Source organism: Amblyomma americanum, chromosome 1 (assembly GCF_052857255.1).
Source record: "Amblyomma americanum isolate KBUSLIRL-KWMA chromosome 1, ASM5285725v1, whole genome shotgun sequence".
In the NCBI taxonomy this organism is placed as follows: Eukaryota; Metazoa; Arthropoda; class Arachnida; order Ixodida; family Ixodidae; genus Amblyomma; species Amblyomma americanum.
This window is the reverse complement of record NC_135497.1, coordinates 262,751,166-262,777,648: the sequence shown is the minus strand read 5'-3', so window position 1 is coordinate 262,777,648 and position 26,483 is coordinate 262,751,166. Positions and strand designations below refer to the sequence as shown.

The 26,483-nt window shown below is 44.2% G+C and overlaps 1 protein-coding gene across 6 annotated transcripts in view; it reads left to right on the top strand.

Moving 5' to 3' along the window:
* poe (E3 ubiquitin-protein ligase-like protein poe) overlaps window positions 1-26,483 on the top strand; it is a 248,224-nt gene that overhangs the window by 6,646 nt on the left and 215,095 nt on the right. For all 6 annotated transcript variants that reach the window (XM_077649151.1, XM_077649150.1, XM_077649149.1 and 3 more), the window contains exons 2-6: window positions 6,921-7,018; window positions 7,908-8,011; window positions 12,528-12,666; window positions 19,363-19,553; window positions 25,917-26,098. In XM_077649151.1, the coding sequence (XP_077505277.1) occupies window positions 6,921-7,018; window positions 7,908-8,011; window positions 12,528-12,666; window positions 19,363-19,553; window positions 25,917-26,098 (714 nt within the window). The remainder of the gene's footprint in view (window positions 1-6,920; window positions 7,019-7,907; window positions 8,012-12,527; window positions 12,667-19,362; window positions 19,554-25,916; window positions 26,099-26,483) is intronic.

Here is a 26,483-nt window from a genome sequence, read left to right as displayed (position 1 = left end):
CAGATCAACCTTCGCGTTAGAAGCCTGTGAGCTTCTCGATGTCCACCAATGTGGTTTTAAAAAAACATGCTCTACTACCGACCACCTAGTTCGTCTTGAAAATGCTGTCTAAGAAGCTTTCATACACAAACAACACTACCTTGCTGTCTTTTTTGATTTGGAAAAGGCATACGACACAACCTGGAGGTATGGGATTCTTAGGACCTGGCTGAGCTTTGGCATCCGTGGCCGGATGTTGAGTTGTCTTAAAGACTTCGTCTAACCATTCAGTTAACAACCGCCTTAGGCTCAACCCTTTCGTGGAATTTTATTCAGGAAAATGGAGTACCTCAGGGGTGTATTTTAAGCACAACTCTTTGTTGCAAAAAGGAATTCTCTTAGTCAAATAACTCCAAGGTCTGTTATGTATTCAGTGCAAGTAGACGGTCTCCAGATAGCTTGCACATCCTGCAACATATAAACCTGTGAAAGACAAATACCATTAACAGTAAATAAACTGGTAACACGGGCTGACAGAAATGGTTTCCGGTTTTCTACACAGAAAACAGTGGCCATTCTTGCCTACTCAAACGAGGTTTGCCGACAGATCCGACCCTATGTGGAGGGTGAACCACATTTATTGGACGTCCCGGTAGCCGCGGCTGGTGAGCCGGCGGAGCGGGTTGTTGACATTGCTGGCCAGACCGGTGCTGGTTGATCAGAGCGTTCTCTGATGAGCGAGGCAGATCTTCAGCAGTGGCGCTGGCATCGCCAGCGCTGCTACAGATGCTTTCCCTCTAGCGCGATGCGCGATAAAAGAGAAAAAAACAGTATGTAAAAGTTTGTACAAGTTCTCAAGTCCAGGACACAGTTAGCTTCGTGAAGGCAGGGTCAGAGCTGCGGTAGGCTGTCGGGCGGAAGAAAAGAGCTCTGGCGGTCGAGCCTGGCTGCCTCGCAAAGGGCGAGGGGAGCCAAAAGATGAGGATGACCGAAGCACAAGGCGGGAAAAGTCATCGAGGAATGGGAGGCGAGCTAGGCGTTCTTCAGTTTGACAGCCTATGGGTGGGGCTGGCGGTTGGGGGGCAGTTTTGCGCTGGCTCAGTTGGTGCGGACGAAGATATGGCGTGGGGAAGACATAGAAGTGGAGCCGATGCCTCGGCCGCGGGCAATGGCGAAACAACGGTGGACGGCACTGCGCGTGAGGTCTGCGGCGTGAGGCACGTGCTGCCTTGTTAGGCGACGAGGTGTACTGGATGGCTGCAAAAGTGAGCTCACAGTGGCGTTGGGACCAGTTGTTGGGGGCACAAGAAGCAAGTCCGGGCAGTACTTGTCGGACTGAGAAGGATACGGAAGGGCCGAGTCCATAGAAGGTGTTGGATGGGGCACGCTGCAATGCATCGCAAGCATGCCACCACCTGCTGAGGCTGTCTCGTCTGTCGCGGAGGCACAGGCACTGGAAAAGGCGCCAGGTGGGCAGGGTTGTGCGGCAGGTGTTCCAGGTGGCGCGTTACGCTCGAAAAGGCCCTGGGGAGGCGTCCATGCGTGCCGCGTGACAGGAAGGGCAGTTGAGCTGACTGGTGGGGCTTGAGGTAGCAGGTGAACTTGGGACTAGAAGCGAATTGAGGCCCGGGTCAAGAGAGGGTGCTGCCGGTGATGGCCCAAGGGCAGGCGCCACAGCTGGGAAGCAGGGCTGGACAGGAAGCACCCAGGGACGGGAGCTCGCAGGTGGATGGCCGTCCGTAGGGGCTGGTGAAGCAAACTTGAGAGAGATCGGGGTGTAGTTTGAGGCAGCTGGTTGAGAAGGTTGGCAAGAGACTGGCGCGTCCTCGCGTGGCACTTGCCGAACCGTGAGTGGGGCACATACGGTGGTGACAATAGTGGAGAGACCGGTGGGGGGTGGGGCGCCGACGTAGGAGCGGGCAGAGGGAAAACCGAAACAGCTCGGGTAGGGAATGCAACCAGGGGTGGTGGTTCGAGTGACGCCGCAGTTTCTGAGCCCGGAACAGGAGCACAGAGAGTCCGCGGGGGCTCCAAGCCAAAATACGCCGTCAGGCCCTACTTGAAGTCGGCATATATCTCGGGGGCGCAGAACCGGTGGGAGCGGTGTTGCGTGCGTCGAAGCTGTTGTCCGGTGTCACCAGAATGTGGAGGGTGAACCACATTTATTGGACGTCCCGGTAGCCGCAGCTGGTGAGCCGGCGGAGCGGGTTGTTGATGTTGCTGGCCACACCGCTGCTGGTTGATCAGAGCGTTCTCTGATGCGCGAGGCAGATCTTCATCAGCGGCACTGGCGATACCTGAACGAAACAGTTACCCCTAAAAAATGGACTCAAATTTCTAGGCATAGCATTTGACAGAAAACTCGCTTTCCTGCCTCACATAAACACATTAAAAAGAAAGCTTCCCGATCACTGAACGTACTCTGTCCTTTCACATAAACACTGGGGTTCTGACAATACAAGCCTTCTACAAATTTATCGCTCTGTGGTATGATCCTGCTTAGATTATGGTAGTTGGTAGTATAGTATATGGTCCAACAAAGCCATCTTACTTGAAATGACTAGACCCAGTACACAATTTAGGTTTGCGTCTTTTAACTGGTGCATGCAGGACATCACCCATAAACAGTATGTATGTAGAAACTAATGAACCACCACTTGCAGACAGAATAAGCATGCTCACATTCTAAAGATTCATTCCCTGCCGAAACATATGTCACCAAATAGTTACAAAGTGCCCATCTAGAACACTATTTAACAAGCTGCAAACTACCAGGCCAGTGCTGTTGAGTTCTTTAGAGCTGTGCCGCAATCTCTGCGTACTGAACACGTTGCTTAGCATTGCATCAAGACGAGATCCACTGCCCCCATGGTACACTTTTCCTGAAATCTGTGATTTCACTCTTAACACATTTCCACAAAAAGCAAACTCCACAACAACATATAGCACAAGAATTTCTGGCACTCGAAGAAAAATACAATGGTTTCACTGACTTTTATACTGATGGTTCAAAAACAGCTGCTTATGTAGGATGCGTAGTAGTACGAGGGAATGAGAATGAAATAAGACTTCCACTGTGTGCATCTATCTTCACAGCTGAATGTTACGCTGTGTGCTTAGCCGTAAGAAAAATAAACGGAAAGCTCGCAAACAGTATTATCTACATAGACTTCCTCAGTGTACTTACAGCTCTGCACTCTAGAAATGCAATCACTCCAGTGATTGGTGACATCATACACAGCATTAAAATAGCCACAGCTCAAGGCCAAAACATAAAACTCTGCTAGGAACTGAGTCATGTCAGAATTAAAGGCAACGAGAGCTGACCTTTGTGCTGCTCAAGCTTGTGACAAGCAAATAAAAATAAATATTACCTCTAAGGATTGCATGGACTTAGTACATCGTAAAGCAAGGAAAAAATGGCAGTCGGCTTGTAACAACGAAATAAATAAACTACTCTTGATAAAACCAGTTTTAGGTGAATGGAAATCATGTGCACCAGGAACGTTTCAAGGAAGTGATTCTCTGCCATCTCCAAGTAGGCAACACACTACGGACAACTTCCTGGTAACAAAACAAGACAGACCTTTTTGCAAAGAATATAGAGATTAACTTGTGGTTAACCGCATTTTATTCTCTTATGTGAAACTGGAAGAGCAAAGAAAAAGTACTTTATTCAATTTCATAATGATTACATTCCTTGTCACGAGATAATGCAGTTGTTCCCATTTCTTTTGTTTTTAACTTTTTAAGAGGAGCAGGATTTCTGAAGAAACTCTAAATTGTGACCAACTGCTTCGCTAATTTTTGGTAGACCTCAGCCAGTCATCTCAGTCCTGAGAAGAAGGCCGAGGTCTTTATTTAGTTTGTTGGAGCCTCAAGATCCTTGCCCAGCCAAGGATAGCTGCTGAGGTTACCCAACCCTCTTTAAGGCTTCTACTAGTAGCCATTTCTAAAATTTCATTTCTTAGTGATCACTAGGTGGTACTAATGTTTTAGGCCCTCTCGACCACCGATTTTCATTTCTATAAAATATTTTCCCTATATACCTTGTGCTTGGTGCATTATGGCCTTAGTTGCCTATGTGCCATAATACGCAACACAACAACATCAGCCTTTATTTCTTGTTTTCAAGAAGCGGTCCTTTTTTATGTGCATGAAATGACCCTACCATTATGACCAGCAGAGATTTCAAGTGTAGTTGGTGTCGTTGATTTCATGAAAACAGCTGTAGACACTTCAAAAAAAAAGTTTCAAAAGTTGTTTGCACAATTGTAGATGCCGTGCCGCAAAGGGATGTATAGACATGGTCATTGTAACAGTCTTTCTAGATACATTCTAGTTGTAATTAACCACGAAAAAAAAATTTCACTATGTTACAACAAACATATTCATTCCATCCCAGCTTGGCCTAAGAAGAAAGTGCAATTACGGATTTATGATCTGTCAAGGAAATGTTTCAAGCAAGCTAACTTCGAAAACGTTAGTTCCTTTAATACAACTAAGTGACATTTATTTTTGTTTGGCGCGCAGCCTTTGGCAGATAGCATAGCCTTAGCAACTGATATGACAAAATTCAACACTACTTGGTGTGAGCAATTGCTGCTAAGTTACTTTACTTAGGCAAATATTGTGCATGTGACTGAATTTTTAAGCGTAAGAACTATTTCCTTTTTCCGTCCTGGCCGCGGCGGTCAGATTTAGATGGAGGTGAAATTCTAGAGGCCTGTGTATTGTGCAATGTCAGTGCACGTTAAAGAACCCCACCAGGTGGTCGAAATTTCCGGAGCTCTTCACTATGGCTTCCCTCATAGCCTGAATTACTTTGGGATGTTAAACCCCATAAACCAAACTATTTCCTTTTTCCTGCAAATGCAAAGTATTTCATCAGTAGCTGCATTCGATTCAGCTGTGGTTCACTGCACTGCCTGCACCGGTTCATGGTGCACTGCACCAAAGCCCTAGATTCCCAGCGCCCTCTGCAGCGCCGTCCGTGATTGATTTGGGTGCCGCCTTGGTGCCGCTTTGCTACAAGGAACCGCAGCACTAGCCTCCAAGGAGGTGCAAACGGCTTTCAGCAGACGACGCGCAGACGACGCATGTTAGCTCGTAAATATTGAACATGAATTGAGGGACGTTTGCGCTGTCGTCAACGGGTTCGATGTCATTCTGCAAGCGAATGGCGCTGAAACCTAAGCGACAGCAGGCAACTTTCTGTGTTTTGTGCTGTAGCTGCCATGTTAATTGTGACAGGCCATCTGTGTGCGTGCGAGTTCACACGAAACTTATGGTGCAATGACTGTGTGTGGGCTGTTGGCAAACTGCGGGCAGGGTGAATCCGAGCGTGTTTTGCTACAACCGGCACCGGTACCTGTGCCTGCTGCGTTAAGCATGCAGGCAAATGCTGCTGATTCGACGCTGCCTGGCCATTCTGCTGCGGCTACGGGGACGCCGGGGCTAGCGCTAAGCAGCGGTGAAGCCCTCTGGTGCTACCCAAAGTCTGTTTTTTTTTTATCACAGCTTATAAAGAGCTAACTTAGCGAGGCGGGTTCTCGGCCGTGATTTCCTGGCGCCCTCCCATAGGCGTCAGAAAATATGCAAGGGCCTTGAATTCAAGCGCGCTGAAAGTTCTTCGAACATCTCTCAGAGTGTGAATTTGTAATTGAAATAGCTTGCATCTACGCTTTTATAGCACTTCGGGATTAGACTGCCGTCGGTCCAAGCGAGTTGCGGCATGGCAACACAGAGTCGATTTCCTCGTATTCACTGTCAGAAGAGTAGAACTACTCCATAACAAGAACTATGTGGTGTCGTTGTAGTCGACCATGGCCAACTCCATGGCCAACTTATGTCTCGTTAGGTGCGGAAGCGACCGCACACAAAAAATACACACGAGAACTCAACACCTCCACGGCGAGCAGACGACAAAACCTGCCTGCACACGCTTGATTGAAAATTATCGCACATATGGGGTGTGGCGCTGTTGACGCGCTGCACCTGCACCATGGAACTGGTTCTGCACCGCACTGGCACCAGCGACACTTTTTCAGAATTGGTGCCGTGAACCAGCACTGAATCGAATGCAGCTAATCTTCAGATATTTAAACCTTTGTGGTTATGAACTTTTACACACTTTGCGGTTTTTATGGTCACAGATTATTTCGCAGATTTTGGACATGATAAAAGAGCAGGAGGTTATGAGACAAGGAAAGGCACTATGAGTGACCACCTGAACCACAGCTTTAGGGGATGGATGAAAGTTGGGGAAGAGGAGTGAAGACCACATATGGTCAAGAGTGTGCATGGGTAAAGCCCTTGTGAAGAAACGTGCTGCTGTGCACAAGCACTCTGTGTAACATCCTTCGCGTCCTGCCTTTGTGTTGGTTGGTCCTTCACTGATAGTTCAACTTGTACAGAAGTTGTAAAGTTTGGTAGAGGTCAGCTGCAGTAAAGCAGTGTGTGTTTTCCCGTCACTTAGAGCTTCACTGCAGCCATGAGACAAACTCCCTTTGTTAGATGGAGTAACATAGTTGACCTCCTCACAAAAATCATCTCTCAGTGAACTTGAGCACGCTGATTTCGTAAAATGCAAGAGCTGGAAACTGCTATGATTGACTGTGGGGCTAACGTTACCTGGCCAACTTTGTGCTTCCTTCTGGGGGCAAGAATAACAAATTGTGTTGAAAAAGCATTTAAGAGATACACCGCATGACAAGCAAAGAAAAAATAAATGAAAGAGGAGGGAATTTAAAGGTTTAGTGTGTGGAATACTTTGGCGGGCAGTGTCTGACGTATGACTGGAAAGGCTATCCTCCGTAATGTCAGGTGTCGCATGACTGGTGACCGTTTGTGAAATGTGTGTTCAACCTTTTTACTGCAGCTCTCATGAGCTTCTGATAAGGGTACAGCTTATGCCCCTTGACCCCTTTCTTTCATTTCAGTGAAAGCGTGCTTCTGGCAGAAGAAGAGGATTGCAGAGAGTTTCGTGAAGCTTTTGTTGCTCTTAGTGCTCATTTCATCAATGCAAGTGCAACTTCGTGTGAGTATTCATTACGGTTGCAGAGACCTGTGTTCTTGCTTAATTAGTTTAGAAGCTTGCATGTTCGACTCTTCTGCTTATAGATCTTGATCTTAGCACTTTTGTCAGATCTCTGTGTGTGAATGAGCACGACATCAATGTTGTGCATTGGAACTTATGCAGTTTGATTGTACTTTTGAAGTGGTACCTCCTACAAGTGCTATGATATTATAGATTATATACGTGGATATCTTTTATGCGAGGAAAATTACATCAACATTTATGTATATGCCAGCCATATGGTTGTAAGCTAATGCAGCTAGCTCATAGCACCATGCTGCGATTGTTTTTGTTCTGCTTGCATCTTGAAAGGTGTTCCGCCTTTGAATGCATTCAAATTTTTATTGTAGAATTTCTGAAGAAGCGAAAGGTGTTCCACCTTTGAATGCATTCAAATTTTTATTATAGAATTTCAGAAGAAGCTCCACTTCAGGTTGATCGCTGCGATGACAGAGCGGTTATAGTGCTCGGTTGCTGACCCGAAAGACGAGGTTTCGATCTTGGCCGTGGCTGTCGCATTTTGACGGAGGCGAAATACTAGAGGCCTGTGTACTGTGCGATGTCACCACTCGTTAAAGAAACCCAGGAAGTCAAAATTATCCAGAGCCCTCCATTACGGCCATAGTCATTAGGGATGTTAAACCCCATAAAATAAAATCAATCCAATTCATGTTAAGAAATTTAGCACCTGTGCAGAACTATGCAATGCCACACTGCAGCATAATTAATTTTCCTGGCACTTTTCTTTAGATACTCGGGTGTTCAATCAAACCACCTTTGAAAAAGTGCTTACTGTTTGTAATCTGACAAACATTTAGCTACAGTAACAATTGTGTACCTTTCTTTTCAGTATCACGAAGTCAAATCGTTACTGCAGCCCAAGCATGCAGCATCCTTTTGAAAGTACTGCTCAAGTGCTTGAAGGCACACAATGCAAACTCTCTTCTGCAGCAGGTAAGTTTGCCACAAGGCTTACATGCACTCTTTCTTTAAGGCAGCCTAAGGTATATGATTTCACACAGGTCATTTGTTGTGAGCCAGACACTAAGAGGGTGGCAACTATCATAATTAGGCTTAATAAGAGGTACAAGCTGAAGGTGGTGCAGGCCTACGCGCCTACATCCAGCCATGATGACCGAATCGTTGAAAGCTTCTATGAAGACGTGGAATCGGCAGTGAATAAAGTAAAATCACAGTATACTGTACTAATGGGCGACTTTCAATGAGAAGGTAGGCAAGAAGCAGGCCAGAGACCAGGCGGTGGGCGACCATGGCATAGGCTTCAGGAATAGCAGGGGGGGGTTATTAGTAGAGTTCGCAGAGAGAAATAATTCACGGATCATGAATACCTTCTTCCGGAAACAAAAGAACAGGAACTGGACATGGAAGAGCCCCAATGGTGAGACTAAAAATGAATTAGACTTCATACTATGCACTTACCCTGGTATCGTGCAAGATCTGGAGGTCCTCGGAAAGGTGCATTGTAGCGACCAGAGAATGGTGAGGTGAGGTCTCGAATTAGCTTAGACTTGATGAGGGAACGAAAGAAGCTAGTGAGGCTGAGGTCTATTAACTAGTGAGCGGTAAGAGGGAAAGTATAGGAATTTAGGATATCTCTGCAGAAGACGCTAATTGAAGACTATCTGAAAGGTACCCAGAAAGGGGCTCTCAATAAAGTTGCGATATGTCTGGGATGTCAAAAAAGACGCCACTTCATAATTATCCTCCAGCAAGAATTATTTTAATGTGCCTTGTGGAAGCTGAGTTATATTCAGGCAAAACTTGAACTTCTGCGTCTTCGTGCCTTTCCCTCTCCTCTCGCACGCCAAAATGGTGGCGCTCCTCCACTGGCCCAACCTACTCTGCCCTTCCCCTACCTCCACCGGCTGTGGCGCGCACGGACATCACTTGCATGATGTGACGTCGTATGCCAGGTTTTCGCTCGATAGCCAGCACCGCGCTTCACCGCGAGGTGTGGAAGCGGGAATTTTTTAAAATGTATTGTAAATTTCCTGCTCGCTTTTGAGGTCTCGTATGCTGCATGGACACTCGGTGGCCTGTACTCTACATAGTGCAAGCATTTTAAAGCCAAGCTATAACACCCCTTTCTGTGGCTCTTTAATGTTCAAGCAATGAACGATAATCTCACAGCTATCATTACGTAGTGCGCAGTAGAAGTAGGCAGTAGGACGGTTCGACAGGATACCAGCAAGCTATCTCAGGAGACAAAAAATCTGATTAAGAAATGCCAAAGCATGAAAGCGTCTAACCCTAAGGACAGAGTAGAACTTGCAGAGCTATCAAAATTAATAAATAAGCACAAGGTAGCTGGCATAAGGAAGTTTATGTGAAGAGAATCGAGCATGCTCTAAAGAACGGAGGTAGCCTAAAACCGGTGAAGAGGAAACTAGGCATAGGTAAAAACCAGATGTATGCGCCAAGAGACAAAGAGGGAAATGTCATTAGCAATATGGATAAGATAGTTAAAGTAGCCGAAGAGTTACCTAGACCTCAGTTACACAAATCTATACAGTAGCCAGAGTAATCAGAATGTTAGAGAGACAGTAGAGCATAGCAATGGGACATCCCGCCAGTAACGAAAGAGGAAGTAAAGAAAGCCTTAGGAGCAATGGAAACGGGAAAATGCCGCTGGGGAGGATGAGGTAACAGCAGATCTGTTGAAGAATGTGGAGGGGAGATCGTGCTAGAAAAACTAGCCACCCTGTATACGCAGCGCCTTATGACCTAGACCGTACCAGGAGCTTGGAAGTATGCTGGCATTATCTTAATTCATAAGAAAGGAGAAGTCAAGGACTTGAAAAATTAGACCGACCAGCTTACTGTCTGTTGCCTACAAGGTATTTACTAAGGTAATAGCAGATAGAATCAGGACAACTTTAGACTTCAATCAATCAAATGATCAGTCAGGCTTTTTTAAAGGATACTTGACAATAGACCATATTCACACTATCAATCTGGTGATAGAGAAATGCACAGAATATAACCATCCTATCAAATGCACAGAATATAACCAATCCCTATATATAGCCTTCACTTATTATGAAACCTCAGCAGGCATTGTGGAATCAGGGTGTAGAAGAAGCTTATGTGAAAATACTGGAAGATATCGATAACGACTGCACAGCTACCATAGTCCTTCATAAAGTCAGCAATAAAATTCCAGTAAGGAAGGGTGTCAGGCTGGGAGACATGATCTCGCCAATGCTATTCACCACCTGTTTACAGGAGGTGTTCTGAGGCCTGGATTGGGAACATTTGCTGATAAGAGTTAATGGAGAATACCAAGTAATTTGCAATTCGCTGATGACATTGCCTTGCTAAGTCACTTAGTAGATGAGCTGCAAAGCATGAAAAGTGAGTTAGACAGGCAGAGCAGAATGGTAGGCCTTAAAGTTAACATGCAGAAAACCGAAGTAATGTTCAACAGTTTCGTAAAGAAACAGCAGTTCACAATTGGTGGCGAGGTGCTGGAAGTGGTAATGGAATAAGTCTCATTAGGGCAGGTAGTGGCCGTTGATCCGGATCACGAGGGGGAAATAACTAGAAGAACAAGAATGGGGTGGAGCGCATGTGACAGATTCTCTCAGATCATGAATGGCAGTTTACCAATACCTCTCAAGAGAAAAGTGTACAACAGCTGTATCTTATACCCCTGTCACACGGACACTGTAAAGGTACTTTGAACTAATGCTCCATTACTCTAAGGACGAACGCGCGCTGCCACACGGACGCGCCAAAGGACACCTAGCTCAAAGGAGCTTCGAAACAAGGCAGCTCGAGTTCGTCCTTTGAGGCTTCAAGGGAGTACTCTCTCTCCCAGCGAGTTAACAGCACAAATAAATTGAGAAAAGAAACGTTAAATTTTCATTTTATAAATTCACTTCATAAGATTAGTGGTGTTTTAAAATATAAGATCATTTGTTTTGTGGCAGTCTCACCACGCCATACTCTCGTTCCAGATATACGAGCCATTTGGGCTCAGTGTGGCCAGCACTGTGATGTTATGCTCTGTACTTGGAAAATCATGTCATTATTGCAGTTAAAATTGCATTGCTTTAACTAGAGTCACTAAATAAAGACTTAGAGTACCGGCACTCTTTTCTCTTATTGTTCTGTGCCGCCGCCACGATCATTGGTCAGTTTGCATCACGTGATATTTGTTTACACTGCGACGGTTCATGGGGGCTGCCATTTTGTGGCTTATGCGTTTTCAGTCGGGCAACTGTGGTAGTCCTAGTGCTGCGAGTGCTGCCGGTGACCGACTCAGTGACCAGGGATTCCGCGCCTCGCAGCATTTCAGCTGCACAAGAGCATACGAGGATGCCGTTTTGCTGCCTTGTTGGCTGTTTCAACTCGCAGAATGATGGAAAACGCTTCATGCGCTTTCCGCTTTCCATGCCGTACGGCTACGATCCCCGCCGCAGCGCAGGGTGGCTAACAGCGTTGTTTACAAAATGGCCGGGCCAAAGTTAGCGGCGAGGTCGCCGAAGCGGCAATCTGGCAACAATGATAAACAACAAAATGGCCGCCCCTGCTTACCGCCGTGCTGCAGTGACGGTACTCTAAGTCTTTATTTAGTGACTCTAGCTTTAACATAATACGGTTATAAAACTAATTTACTAAAAAAATGTGACATTTATGTATTTATATGTGCAGTGAGGTTTGCAATTTAAATAACGCTTTTCGCCGATGAGGGCGCTAAAAAGTTCTTGCGAAGGTCGTTCCGCGACCGTGTAGCACGGACGAACTCCCTTGAAGTAGTGCTCCTTTGGGAGCGTAAAGGAGCATTAGTTCAAAGTGCCTTTAGAGTGCCCGTGTGACAGGGGTATTACTGGTACTCAGCTATGGGGCAGAAACATAGAGGCTAACAAAAAGGGTTCAGCTTAAGTTAAGGACAACGCAGCAATCTATGGAAAGAAAAATTATAGGTGTAACGTTAAGAGACCGGAAATGGGCAAGAGTGGGTGAGGGAACAAACGCGTGTTAATGGCATTCTAGTCAAAATCTAGAGGAATGAATGGGCTTCGGCAGGGCATGTGATGCGAAGGCAAGAAAGCCTCTGGTCCTTAAGGGTAACAGAGTGAATTCCTAGAGAAGGCAAGCGTGGCAGGGGGCGACAGAAAGTTAGTTGGCCTACTAAGGTTGAGAAGTTTGCGGGGATACGGTGGCTGCAACTGGCAAAAAACAGTTAATTGGAGAGAGATGGGGAGAGGCTTTTGCCCTGTAGTGGGCATAGTCAGGCTGATGATGATGATGATTAGCTGTGTGAACATGAAGAAGGGAACTGTCTTTAACATGAAATATTATGCTTCAAACAGCATTCTGTAATGAGTAGTTGGCTTTTAGAAATTCTTATTCAGAGGATTGTTTTGTAGTTCCTTTATTTTTTATTAAACTGAGTGCTGTCTGTGGCTGTCTACCTAATGTTTTTTTTTTCTCCTACTTATAGAACTTGATTATGGTCCTCATTGGTGGCTTGTGCATTTCAAATGCTGGCACACCAATCAAGTCCGAGCTGAGCACTCTTTCCTCTGCGCTCAAGTCTGCTCAGCTGCCTTCCTCCTTGGCATCAAAGCCAGATGGGGCAGGTAAGCTATGAAAAAAGTGTTGTGGCAATGTTGGTGTGATGCAGAAACATTAGTGGACTGTTTGGTGCACTAGGAATCAAGGCTGAAAGAAAGATTTTACAAAAATGGTTGAAGGTGTAGCACAAGAAATAGTTGCTGGTTTCTCTACGTTTCCGCTGTGTTGTATACAGGTGGCTTCATTATGATGGGGAACAGTCAGTTTGCACACAATAAGAAATTGTTATTTCTGCACGAAAGTTGAAAATGTCTTATGTGCATTATACATCCAGAAAAAAAGTGCTTGGAAAACAGGAAAAAGTGCTCTTGTCAGTTACATTAACCCTTTCAGGCTCCATTTTTAGTTTTTATCGAAAACGTCTTTCTGCCTGGGTAGTATATAATATATGCCCTCAAGAAAGACAACTGCTTATTTTGGCAGTGCAAAATACCAGTGGGTAATGTTTTACAGGGATGTGCGAAATTTATATAAATTGTCATAAATCATTGAAATACTGACCTCAGTATGGCAGGACTGGTCAAGTATACACACAAAGTATTATTGAATCAATTTCGAGTTTGAAGATACACATTACGCTTGAAATTTCGAAAACAAAATTGATGTTATCATTCGTGGCAAAATCTGTCTGCATAAAAAAGGCAGATGGCATGTTACCCCGCTCACTGTTTTGTTTACTCTGTTCACTATATGCCATAAAAAGAATCATTTTTGACATGAAGGATGCTGAATTCACCTGTGAGATTCACTCTCCAAAAAAGCTGAGTTCGCTCTGCACACAATTGTGTACAAAGCAGCTGAATGGGTTAATCATCGCTTGAATGCCCACACTGTGCTCCCTTTCGTGTTGGAGCTACCTGTACATATTTGTGAACATTCCGGAGCCCTCCGCTACGGCACCTCTTTCTTCCTTTCTTCTTTCACTCCCTCCTTTATCCCTTCCCTTACAGTGCGGTTCAGGTGTCCCCCCCCATATGTGAAACAGATACTGTGCCATTTCCTTTCCTCCAGAACCAAAAACCAATCGCAGAAAGTGGTGTAGTTTGAAGCAAACCTGAAGTGGAAAGTTTTTTCCAGGGAATATATAAAAAAAAAACTGTTCCTTGTTTTAAAGGTCACTCTTTGTGGCACCACGTATAGTGTTGCTGGGGTGGACAGTAGCTCCTGGAGCTGCAATCAATTCATGGCCCACATGTGGGTGCTGTAATCTCAATCTCCTCTAATCTCTTGTGCATTTCATTCAAAGCATGGAAAGAAAAACTGAGGTTTAAGGTAGCTTAAGAAGTTGAACCATTCAGTGTTCTATATATTTAACAACTCTGCTGAAATAAATTTTCATGTATCTCTGAGAAGTTTAAAATTGTGGGAATATCTTATTTTGATAAGGCAAAATACTGGAGTTTGAGGAGTGTGCCATATTTGTGGAAGCTCCTACTTTCCTAATTTTTCACCCTTCCGGATTGACATGCATGTGGTCAAATATCTCATGGGTAAACTAAGTATGAACTGTAACAAGTTTCATGTGTAAATTAAGCCTAATTTTAATTTTAATTTAGTCAAGTTTTGCAGAAACTGCAAAACTTGCATTTTTTGGAATGCCTTTTGAAAGTCTTGTTCCTTGCAGACCTTTGTACTTTTATTTTTCATTGCCCTAGAGCTTTCTAGTGAAGTTTTAGCTGCGAGTAATGTGTATGAAATTTGTTGACAATGCCATTTTAAAACATCACCTTAGTATGAACTGCAGCGTGTAAGGGGGAATAAAGTAAATGATTTTTGTCAAAAAAATGCATTTTTTAGTTACTGTTCCAATCAATCCCCCAATTATTCAAGAATGCAACCACGAAGTTTTAATCTGATCTATAGAGTAGAGTAGGAAATCACTAATCAAGGTTTATTGAAGCTTTTGAAGTGCACCTACGGCATTGACAGGAACTGATTGAGGAGTTAGCTTTATTTTTGACATATTCCTCTGCATATGAGCACTACGTTTTGCAGAAAGTACAGTGAAGTATGCACCAAAGCAAATTTTGAACATGTGAAATTTGATTTTTAAGTTAATCATAAAGGTTTTTTAGAGGTAAGAGTTCTTTTACTGCGTTTCTTTTTTCAGTACATGTTTTTACACTGAATCAAACGTTTAGGAAAACAGTCATTTTCAGTACAGGACAAAGAACTCATTGAATACACTTTCTGAACCAAAATAATTCAAGGAATTCAGCTGTGGGCTGGTTTTCCATAATTGTAGCCATTTTCATGCTTGCATTTTCAAAGTGAAGTAAGGCGGTCCTTGTGGGGAACTTTTTTTTATTAAGTTACCGTAAATTATCATTCTTTTCACACTTGAATGCTAGAGGCTTCTCTAGACTCATTATAAATACGAGGTGTTGGTGGCAAACAGCGCAACGACGTGGACAGAGTGGAAGAAAATACAGGACAAATAAGTACGAGAAAATGTCTGGTATTTTCAAACTGTAGTTTTCATGGTTAAGCATACTCATTGACCCCTCCCAGCTTTTGTAATTCCTTTGAGGCTGTATGAGAGTAACAACTTTTGTCAAGTATGTGTAGCACTAATATACACCAACTCTGAAAATTTCATTCAGGTTACTAACAAATGGTCCAAATTTTCGCCTGTTAGTCCCAAATCTCACTTATATTGTATTGTGATGCAAAAATTTCACTAATGTGGGGTTCTACATGTGGGAAAACGGCACATCTTATTTCTGGAAAGTGATGTAGGTCGGCGACCACCCATCAATTGTGCAGTGTTTTCCGTTAAGATGGTAAGACTGGTTGTAAATCTGTTTATTTATCAGATGTACAGATGAACAGAAGTGCCCTGAATATCACTTTTTAGTTTAAGAGCATGTAAACATTCACAGTGAGCCAAGGAAGAGATTAACATAAAAAACAAGCAGTTCATAGGGAAACATTAAGCACTCTTAAAGAAAGATGTTCAAAAATTCTGTAGTCGTGTATTCAGTTGGTGTTGCCCATAGTGTAAGAATATATTTAGGTGCTGACACTGTGCCGGTCTGCACGACCAGATCTTGTTTGCTGCTCCTTGTGCGTCTCTTGAACGCGGACAGATGGCGCCACTCAACAGAGGCTTGTCTAGTTGCCGAGCTGCTGCAGCCCTAATGCAGGTTTTGCGGGATCGTTCGATGCCGCGGCGTGTATGTGCGTATGCTTGTTTAAGTGCGGCAATGGGTGTTTGATATGCATAGAAATCTCAAGGGCGTTTGTGCATTTCGCCTGCATTACAAATACTGCCTCCGAAGCTGAAAATCAGCCCTACACACTCGTGCTTGGTAGCAGAACTGTGACGCTATACGTGCTAGCGCTGGGAGCGAAAGGAAACCATCAGTGCAATGCTTCAGTGGTGACGTTTGTGGCGTTTTAGTGGCTAGTGTGCAATGCACTTTTAGTTAAGCGACGCGAAAGTGATTTGCGAAAATGCCCCTGGCGTTTGTCCCGCCGAGCTCATCCTTTATGCTGACACCAACGATGATGAGTGCCTGACGAACTTAAGGAAAACTAGACCAGCATGCACATGAAAAGATACTTGAGGCTGTAAACTGTACTTGGTGGATGTCAGTACCGAAGAATAGCAGCACGCCTTCTAAAGCGGCTATGTTGCCCTTATTAATAGTCCGCCACAAAATGCTCCACTGATCTTTCAAAATTTTTGTACAAATTATGCTCCTGCCTATTTGGTATAAACGTTGCCGGCACATTTTCTGCTTTCCGTACCACTGTGTGTTGTGGCACCAGTTGTTTCGTTCGCTGACATCATGACCTCCATACCTTTGAACCCGACATAGCTCAGTTGTCAGATCGGCTGCTGTGCCGTAAGACATGGGTTCAACCCCGGCTGTTGTGACCGCGTTTCGATGTAGTCGAAATGCAAGACGCCTGTGTGCCATGCAATGTCGGTGCACATTGAAGAATCCCAGCCGGTCTGGATTAATCCAGAGCCCTAAGCATGGCTTCCCTCGCTCGTATAGCTTCGTGAGGCTATACAGCACAATTCTCATTTATTGATCCACTGCGCTCTGAATAGTGATTCTGTGCAACAAACAGCCTTTCTGGGAGATGTGATTTCGTGTATTCACAAGATTAGGCACAAAACACATTTAGTCTCAACTTGATGGGCAATTTTCGGGTCGCCAGGAGGCCAGACTGGGACAGCAGTACAGACATTCACTGCATCAGTCTTCTGGAACGATGACTGCATGGACTTATCAGAAACAAGCATCCTCTCAGTGCAGAACTAATGATTACATAACTGGCATGGTCTCTCTCTTGCAAGACCCTGTGTGCTCTGGGGACTACCCTGCACCACAGGTCTAGGCAAAGCCACCGCGGTGGTTCAGTGGTTATGGTGTTCGGCGGCTCCTGAAAGGCACGGGTTCAATCCTGGCCACTTCGGTAGCATTTCTATGGAGGTGAAATACTAGAGGCCCGTGTACTGTGCGATATCAGTGTACGTTAAAGAACCCTAGGTGGTCAAAATTATCTGCAGCCCTCCCGTACATTTTCCTCATAGCCTAAGTAGCTTTTGGACTTCAAAATCTCTTCAAACCAAACCTAACTTGGCCATGTGAGCATGCACCGAAGGAGCTTTAAAAAGCGGCATTTGATCAACTCAAGCCGGCTAGCCCACACTGCAGTTGGGTACAAAGTACGCATGGCCCATAATTATAATTGCAGCGAGTCTGCTTGTGGACCCGGCTGGGCTTCTTAGGTATGCCATAACTACAACCAACATATCACACCTACCAGGTAAACAGCCCACGACGATCGCCCATGAGCTCAGAATGCATCACCACCATGGTAGCTTGCACAGTGATCACCGTGGGAGGTACCCAACTGCAACACAAAAGCCTAGTTTTAGCAGAACTTGTTAGTGCATGGTGCCCACTGCAACGTAGAAGCAGTCAACCTAACGTTCACGTATTGAGGTGCCCTGCGGCAGCACAAAACATAGACACATACAGCCTAAAATGGCATTGAATGCACGCCGCTTAGCTGCACCCTCTGATCCGCGAGATATTAGCCACTTCTCCGTAGCGCCCCCACGCCGTTGCAGTCGGCGCAAGTACTGGAGCGCGAACACAATCTGTGCGCGTTCTCCGCCGTGGTGGGCGGTCAGTGTCAACTCCTAAATTTATTCTTACACCGTGATGTGGCCTCTAGCTTTATCTCTAAAAATTGCTCTTTTGTCACGTAGGGCACATGCCTGATGTTTGTTGAATGCTATTCGGAACTTTTGTACTCCTGAGAAACTGTTAGTTTTTAACAACTGAATTGATGTAATAACATGCCACATGCAAGGCATTTCATGACTCTCAGTTCTTAACAGGCTGTAAGAAAGTTCGTTCTTAAAGACAGAACAATACAAAAGGAAACTCATATTGCACTCCGATGTTATTCGTATTATTGTTTTCATTATTATTATTATAACTTGAGGAAAAAAAAATGTTTGGGGACTAATTTTCAGATAGCTGAAGTATTGTATAACTGACATACCAGAAGCACATTGGATGAGAATAAAAACTCGATATAAGACAGTGTTAGCCTTGCAGGGTCTTTTTCCTACTCTGAGGGCTTTTTCGTACACTTGTCTATCCATTAAGTAAGCACCAATAAGCCCAACTCTATTTTTAATAGACATTGGCTGCATGTTCAGTTGGTGTTCCCCTTCATATTGCTTGTACCTTTGCCTACACGTCTGGTGGTGCTCTTGCTTTTTACCCTAGTTGATCCCTCTGCTGCATTACTCTCGTCATCAGTGCATCAGTGATGTGAACCAATTGGATGCTAGTCACTGTGGCATGACAGTGGTGCATGATAATCAGTTTGCTCAGGTTTTTGGTTTCTTTTTACCCGAATTTTTTTTACATTTTTCACTTTTGGAAACTGAATAGAATTGTCTGAGCAGTCCAGCTAATTTGAGAATTCTACTTAATTGAGCTCATATTAGCGGGAGTACACTGTACGTCAGTGGTATGCTAGTCTTACACCATAAAGACAAGAATTTAAGTACTTTTTTCTATATCCATGTTGCAACCAAGAACAGAGGTGGTCAAGTGACGGGGCTGTTGTGTTTAGATGCATGGCAATTTACAAAGATGCCTGATACTTGGTCTCTCTACTGTTGTGTCTGAAGATTAATTTGGGTGATATTTCTTCATAGGAGTGGTTTGCGTGGCCTTAACTTCAGTTGCCAAACCTAACTTACCTCCCTAGCCAGTCACAAGCCACGAATATTAGTTCAATGAAATTCCTCGGGAATTGATAATAGAAATGGTATTGTGCTGGCTTAATATTGGCCATATACATGTCATGCACAACTTTGTACTTATGAAAGCAAACAAACCCACATAAGAAAATTGTGGGGACCTGGTTGCAGTAAGTCGTGTTTTTGTTTTCTACAAAGAATTTTGAAAATAAAAGCAAACAGCATTTCTGTTTTACTTCAGTTTCAAAAAATAGTATCTTACCCGACCTGCTTCTGGGAAAAGGTACCCTCATTAACTGCTCATCCATTTTTACATTCTTGAAATATGCAGTGGTTTAAAATTAAGATAATTAAAACATGTAACCTATAAAAGTATATATATTTTTTACCCTGTGTTTGGCGCATGCTAGCCTTAGTTGTTTATGCAGTACTAAATCCAACTTAACTATTATTCCAGTGGAAAGGCGCCGTGATGACACACGAGAGCTTCGGCATCTCTGGCTGAACCCTAGTACCTGCATCCTGGAACAGCTGTCAACCCCAGTGTTGGATAATGCCATGGGGCCGAAGTCAGATGTGAGCGCTGATCTCGACAAGGACTTGGATCTCAGTGCAAGCCACATCATCGACCCTGGCATGGAAGCTAAGGTACGTGTACATGTGCATATGCCCGTGCGCATGTGTTCACTGGGCACAGTGGTGCTGAAGTAAACATTTGGATACCTGAGGATTGAGCATGCCTTTGTGATGTCATTGGAAGTGTTGGTAAGTAGGCAAAGAGGTGGTGGTGCACTGTTGCCCCTATGTGTCTCTGCATAAGGCATAAATGGCTACATGTGCTACGTTGCATAGCCATGTGGCACACGCAAATGCCATGCCATGTGTGCCAGTGTGGCCTGGCTGAAAAAATAGGATGTTAAAGCCATTGCAAGTGCCACTTCTGGTACGAATAGCCTAGCACAGCTTGAATGCTCTGCTGAGGCATGGTCTTGCATCATTTCATTATTGAAGTAACATGGACAGGGCTCAGTGGTAAAACAGCATAGGACAAAGATTCGAAAGTCCCCAAGTTCTATCAGTGTTTATTGAATAGCTCAGTGATGCAAGACCACACAAGCAAACATAATAGCCCAGTTTTAAGTGCTAATAATGATCTGCTTAGGTGGCCACAATAATTTGTGAAGATTGCTTGCTCAGCTTTCATTATTCGTTTTTGTGACGTTATTACAGCAATGGACAAACCTCTTTGGATATTTTTTATGTAAGGATAATTAGAATGCAACTAAAATAAAATGGTTGTGCAGTTTCTATGAATGCAGGGCAGGATATTAGAAGAAAAAATGCGTCAATGTAAAATGAGCTATCAATAAAATATATAAAGACCGTCAGCTAGCCATCTGACCTGCCTCGCGTTGTCTTTTTTATTTTAGAACCACGTGACAAGTGGCCATTTGTATTGCAACTCACTACTATTACAAATTGTGAATTCTTTTAGTAAGGGGCAAGTGTTCAAAGAAAATCACTTAAGCTGCCAGCTGCTGTGCATATGAAACAGCTGCTTATGCTGCTATGTAAACTTTGACAGCATCTTTGCCTTGACCGTGAGTGGACAAGGTGATTTGACCTGGCAATGGTATACTCTCATTAAGCGTGGTGACCATGCTTTTTTCTCAGTTTCATCAATGCTTTTTTACGGATTTGGTGGCGGGACAACACATGCGGTACAAGCAGACAGCATTGTATACTGGAAGTACAGTTGTAGTTTTTGACACTGCATACTCAGTGGCCTCACAGACATGCATAAATGACAGTGGTGGGAATGCTGTGCCAATTGCGCCAACCTGCTCTATTGCATTAAACCTGTTGCAGGCTGCTATAAATTGGTCGTTGACGAAATTGCACCAAGGCTGTTCCAAAATACTATTCCAGCAACCAAGAGCCGTGGTGAATGTGGAGAGGCTGAGGCACCATCTAATGTTCAGGGGCATGACTCAGGTTCCTTCTCCTGGTGTGTGACTTGAAAGATGACCGATGATCGGCAGAATCCAGCCCCGTTCCGTTTTGCTTTTTAGCCCTTTACCACCTACTGTTAGTATGCTATGTACGTGTGTTTTTTTTATATCTGCTTTGGTGGCGCTGCTAGCAGTGTCCCTAATGAACATGGTGAGTGCACATGCAAAGAAAAAATTGCTTTAAAATGCTCAAATAGTGCTAAATTTGGGTCTTGCTAGATTTCAGGCTTTTGCGCAGAACAGTCACATGTCCCATAATGTCAGTGTAAGACCACTGGAAAGGTTTCAAATGCACTCCACGGGATAGCTTGATTCCACGGATCTCATTTGCACTCGCTGTAACAGCACCGTCAGTATTAAGAGTTTTCAGTTTGTGTGTACAGTATAATCATGTTAGTTAGAGCTTTCAGCATAGAAAGTTGTTTCATATAAATAGGAGTTCTGACGAAGTTGAGTCGCTTCTAATGCTTGGGTGGCATTCTCCATTGGTTGGCATACGCGGTTACCACATTGTGCATGCGTGATCTCGAGCTTGTGCCCTTGCTAGATGTTGTTCACCTAAGAGTATGAATCAGTTACAGTGCGAGGAAGTGCGATCAGAGTTTCTTTGTCACAAATGCAAGCACGTGGCTACGCCTGCGGAACCCATCAGCAGAGGAAAGTAGCGGTGCTCCTTGAAACGAGGACAGCGTATGCGCCATAAAATGCTTTGTCACGAGAGGCTTGGCCATGTTGGACAGCAAGAAATCAATGCTGTGTCATGATAAGGTGATGGCATGGTCACGCTCCTGCTGCAGCATCATATCTGTAACAAGGCAAAGTGGCTGCGCTCATCCCAGAACGTTCGCTTTGACCAGTGGCCAGTTCATTCAATCGGAGCGCTTTTGAGAGTGCCAACATCACAACACAGGAGCACAGTCACGTGCCAGTTCTTAAATATCGCAGGCTTTAAGTTGCTATGGTACTTAGCTGCTGAGCTGAAAGGTGCAAGCTTGATTCCAGCTGCAGCGGTCGCATTTCGATGGAAGTGAAGTGATAGAGGCCCATGTACTGTGCAATGTCAGTGCACATTAAAGAACCTCAGGTGGTCAGAATTATCCGGAGCCCTCCACTACGGCATCCCTCATAGCCTGTGTTGCTCTCGGACATTTTCTACAACTTTTGTACAGAAAAATTGGCGCTAATGTTAAAGGAGTATAGACACTTAATTTGTGGTGCGTCTTTTCTTGTTTGTAATGATGTATAAGGCATTAGTATACATGGATTACCATGTGGTATTTGTGTACAACTGCGAAATAATCTGCAATCAAATTTCTCTCTCATGCTGTTTCGGTTTCAGCAGCTGGACTATGGCTGGGACATCAGAGTTGCATATAGGTCACACGAGGCCTGAAAAAAACTTATGTAATTGCTGCTTCGTCATTTTAATTCGCTACAACGCTAAATCCAGCCTGCCTCAAGAGCCGGAATGACAACGAATGAATAAGCAGCGATTATGTTGCAGTTTTTTCCATGTCTCATGTGACCTATGTAGAACTTTGATGTCATTGAGGTGTTAAACCGAAACAGCATGAGAAAAAAAATTCAATTAAAGGTTATGTAGTAGATTTTATGGGTGAATACCACATGGCAATCCATGTGTAGTAATGTTATATGCATCATTGCAAAGAAGAAAACATGCCACCAAAATTAGGTGTCTGTACTCTAACAGTGCAACATTTTTCCTCATTTTTCATTGTTAAACAGTGAGCTTGGGCGCATTAAAAGAAAAAATATGAAGACCTGGCCAATACGACGTGCCTAAAACCCTGCACCATTGTAACCTTCATGCATTGTGTTGTAATTTTTTAAGCTGTGGCGCAACTTAGTTGAAACACCCTCTACATTTGCATTTTTACGAGGCATGTGCAAATAGTGGTACTATTTTGATTCGAAGTGATTTTGAAGCCAATAAAATTTTCTTTGAATAATTTCAAGGCAAATATTTTGAATACTTCTGGCACGCAAGAAACGTTGAATGGCACAGTAGGCATTTTCAAAATCATGTAGTTTTCAAACACACAAGGCCGTTACATGAAAAAAAGAGAATGCATTGAAGCTTTGTCACACTCATTGAAGCCGTGCTGACATTTTGCAAAAATGGCCATCGGAAATTGGTAGAGTCGACCCACACGCAGAGCCGATGTACTGTATGTACTCGCATAATTTGCGCACCCCGAATTTATTGCCAGGATTTTTTTTTAAAGAGAACTTTTAACTCGCACATTTTACGCTGCCTGCTGCGCCAGACCGCCAACATGCACGTGAGTGCACGCAAGGAAGGCTTGAGAAGATCAGTGCGGCCGCGGTGTTATGTGCGCCTACGACAGGTGTGAATGGTGAAAGGATGAATTGCATGCCATTTAACCAGATCACTCACGCTGGCGGCCGTTTTCCCGGACCGACAGTTCCGAGAGCAAACTTCAGGTACCTGCTGGCGCGTGCCGGGATTCGAAACTATCGAGCCGTTTGCTGTTCGGTGTGCTGCTAGTCAGCCGGGCTGCATGTGAAGTTGCAGTTTTATCGCTTTTTATCTCCATTTGCCACTGACTTCTGGCTTTGTGATTGTATTGCTGCACATTTATTGCATTGAGCTGCGCACGCGCCATCATGGCATCCCTCTGGGAACTACATAATGTGGGGCAGGGCGGTAATGGCTGTGTGTCTGGCATTTGGAGAGTGCGAGTTAAGAGGGTAGACATGTAGGCAGCAACACATGGTATATATTGCGCGTTATGACCTTTGTAGTTTTTTTTCTTTTCAGGACGTGTTCGCGAAATCTCCACGTAATTTGTGGACCCCCTTTTTGAAGCCTTAATTTGAAAGAAAAAAAAGCGTGCAAATTACGCGAGTGAATATGGTATCGGTGGGGTGTGATACCTTTCTGAGACCCCAGACTTCTGGTCTTAATTGAGATTGCATCCTTGCATAGCTATTACTTTTAAGTAACGGCTCTATGAACATCTGCTAGGCGTATGCACTGCTCACCCAGCGGTATCCCGCATCAGGTGTCTAAAAGGGACACCTATTTTCATGTGCCTCGTGCTCATGCTGTCACGCTTGATCCGCGAACTTCATGCACAGAAGAACGGCTGTGGCACCTGTTGTCAGCGTTGACTCATTATGAGGAAATCAAGGGAGGCGTACATCCTTCGATTAGAGAGATCTAGCATAGCGCGATCGGTGCCCGCTATCGCGATACGCAGGGAGCCACAGCGCATGCTCCAGTCAGCCTGAGGACACCACAAGGTGCCAGGCGCCGCTGAGCTGTTTGTATGCCTGCAATGTCAGTATCAGTCAGCGTGTGCGTAAAGGCGACGCGAGGAAGCAGATCGCACTGTGCTAAATCTTTCTATTGATGCATGCCGCCGTGCCTGTTATGGCACGTGCGCATCGCCGGTAGCGCAGCCGCAGATATCAGGCAAGTACAGATCTGGGTGCCGCACTTCCACCTGCTGGCGCATATGCATACTGGCTCCGGCATGCGCACTAGAGCACAGGCACGTGGCATGGAGTGCTTTGATTGAGCGCTTACCATGGTGCCATCTCGTAGAAAGTATGCTGAACTGAAACCACACGACGCAAGAGTCCCAGAAACGTTATTCGCTGATGACGAATACATACGAGATTTCGAATGCCAAACATTTGGATCAGATCAAATATTGAATACTTTACTATTCAACTGAGTGTTCGAAATTATAGAATATTTGCACAGGCTCAATATTAACCTTTCTCACTGTTGAATCCTGCTACAAAACACTAGGAAGCTGCTCCAAATTGAATTTTCACCTGCTACAAAGCCTGCACCAAAATTCTCTTGGCCATTCCCATCACTGCAATGACTTTCTGTTCCAAAGTAAGAAAGGTTCCTGAAAAGGGCAGAATTGTGAGGCATCTTGGATTTTTGTTTATTAATTACGAGTTTGATGCTTTATAGCAAGCCAATGACAGCCTCTCACTCCTGACGTCATACAGGCCATGCAGTGTCATAGGGCAGGGTTTTTTGAGAAATCAGTAGTTGATGTCACCACGTGGCATGAAAATGAGAATGGGAATTTTAAATACTTTTGGCTCACTTTTGAGGACTTGTACATTGCAGGAACACTCGGTACCCTTTACTCTACCTGATGCACTCATTTTATAGTCACCTTAAAAATCGTTTCATGGGCCCTTTAAGTAGTACAGCATTGTGTATACCCAACTTGAAGCAACCAATGGCCAGTGTTGAGTATATTCAGGAAATGGGTGGAGTGTTTCAATCAAGAGATCAATAATCACTTAATAGCATCTACCACACTCAACCATGCCATGCCATGCTCATATGGATGTAATACCATTCAAGAACCCCAGGTGGTGTAAAAGCCGTCGTTTACGGTATAGCTCATAGCCGTGTGCTGCTTTGGAATGATAAGACACTGAGGACACAGAAGTTGGCCTGTATCAGTAGGGTACCGTGTTTTAATCACAAAGAGACCACTCTCTTTGAAAACAGAGCTTTTATAAGCTAGGAAAGTCCAAAAAATGAAATAAAGGTGTCTCCATCACCACTTCTTGGGTGCAGATCCCAGAGGCTATGCTGCACTGACATTTACTTCAAAATGGTGGCAACCTGCCCTCTTCGGAAAGGATGCCTAGAGTTTGAATCAACGAGTGGGAGGGTTTTTAAATCCAATTTTATCACCAATAAATGTGTCATTTGCTGCGTGACAAATGTCAGCAAAGCCAGAAAGGTTCACAGAATCAGTTTTCATTGAGAACAGTAATTAGATGGAGTTGTCTTCAAGAGTCCCTTTGAACCCCACATACCACCATAACCATCCACCTAACTGCTTGGATGAATGATAATTACCCTCTTGATGTCAGTATGCTTGGAATATTGATGCACACATGGTGTTACTTTCAACTTCTGCAGTATGTTATTTATGCTTTTTGCTTTCTACCTTTCTTTGTTTTCATGCAGAACTTCTTGCTAGCCAAAAATGTAGCCAGCCTGCAGCGAGAGCGTGCAGGTGACATCCTGCTTGATGTGTGCCTAGCTCTGCCGTCAGTGGTGCAGTACTCCCAAGGCTTGGAAGATGTGCTTCTCTCGTGTGGCACCATGGCACTCGATTGCCAGACTAGTAACATGGTGCTGACTGGGTCGTAAGTACATGCTCAGTTTAATTTTCGGATATGTGTGTTTGAATCTTTAATGCTGGTTAGACTTCACTATCGAGAACCACTTAACTTTTCTTTCTCACAGCTCCTTGTGTTTGGGTACTTCAAATAGATTATTCTTGTTACTATGCTTGATAACTGTGAGTAGAAGTAAATCCTTGGCCATCACTACAGTAAATTGGCCAATCTTTTTTATTCGTGTGAGAATACTTTTTTTTACTGTTAACTGATTTATCTTGGAGTGAAAAAAAATTGTTTGCCTTGGAAAGGTTTCCTGCATTTTGCATCGTTGCCCAATTTTTTGTGCCTTTGAAAGTAATTTTATGGTGAAGTTGCCACTTCTCTAAGCTACTGGTCCACCAGAATGTGA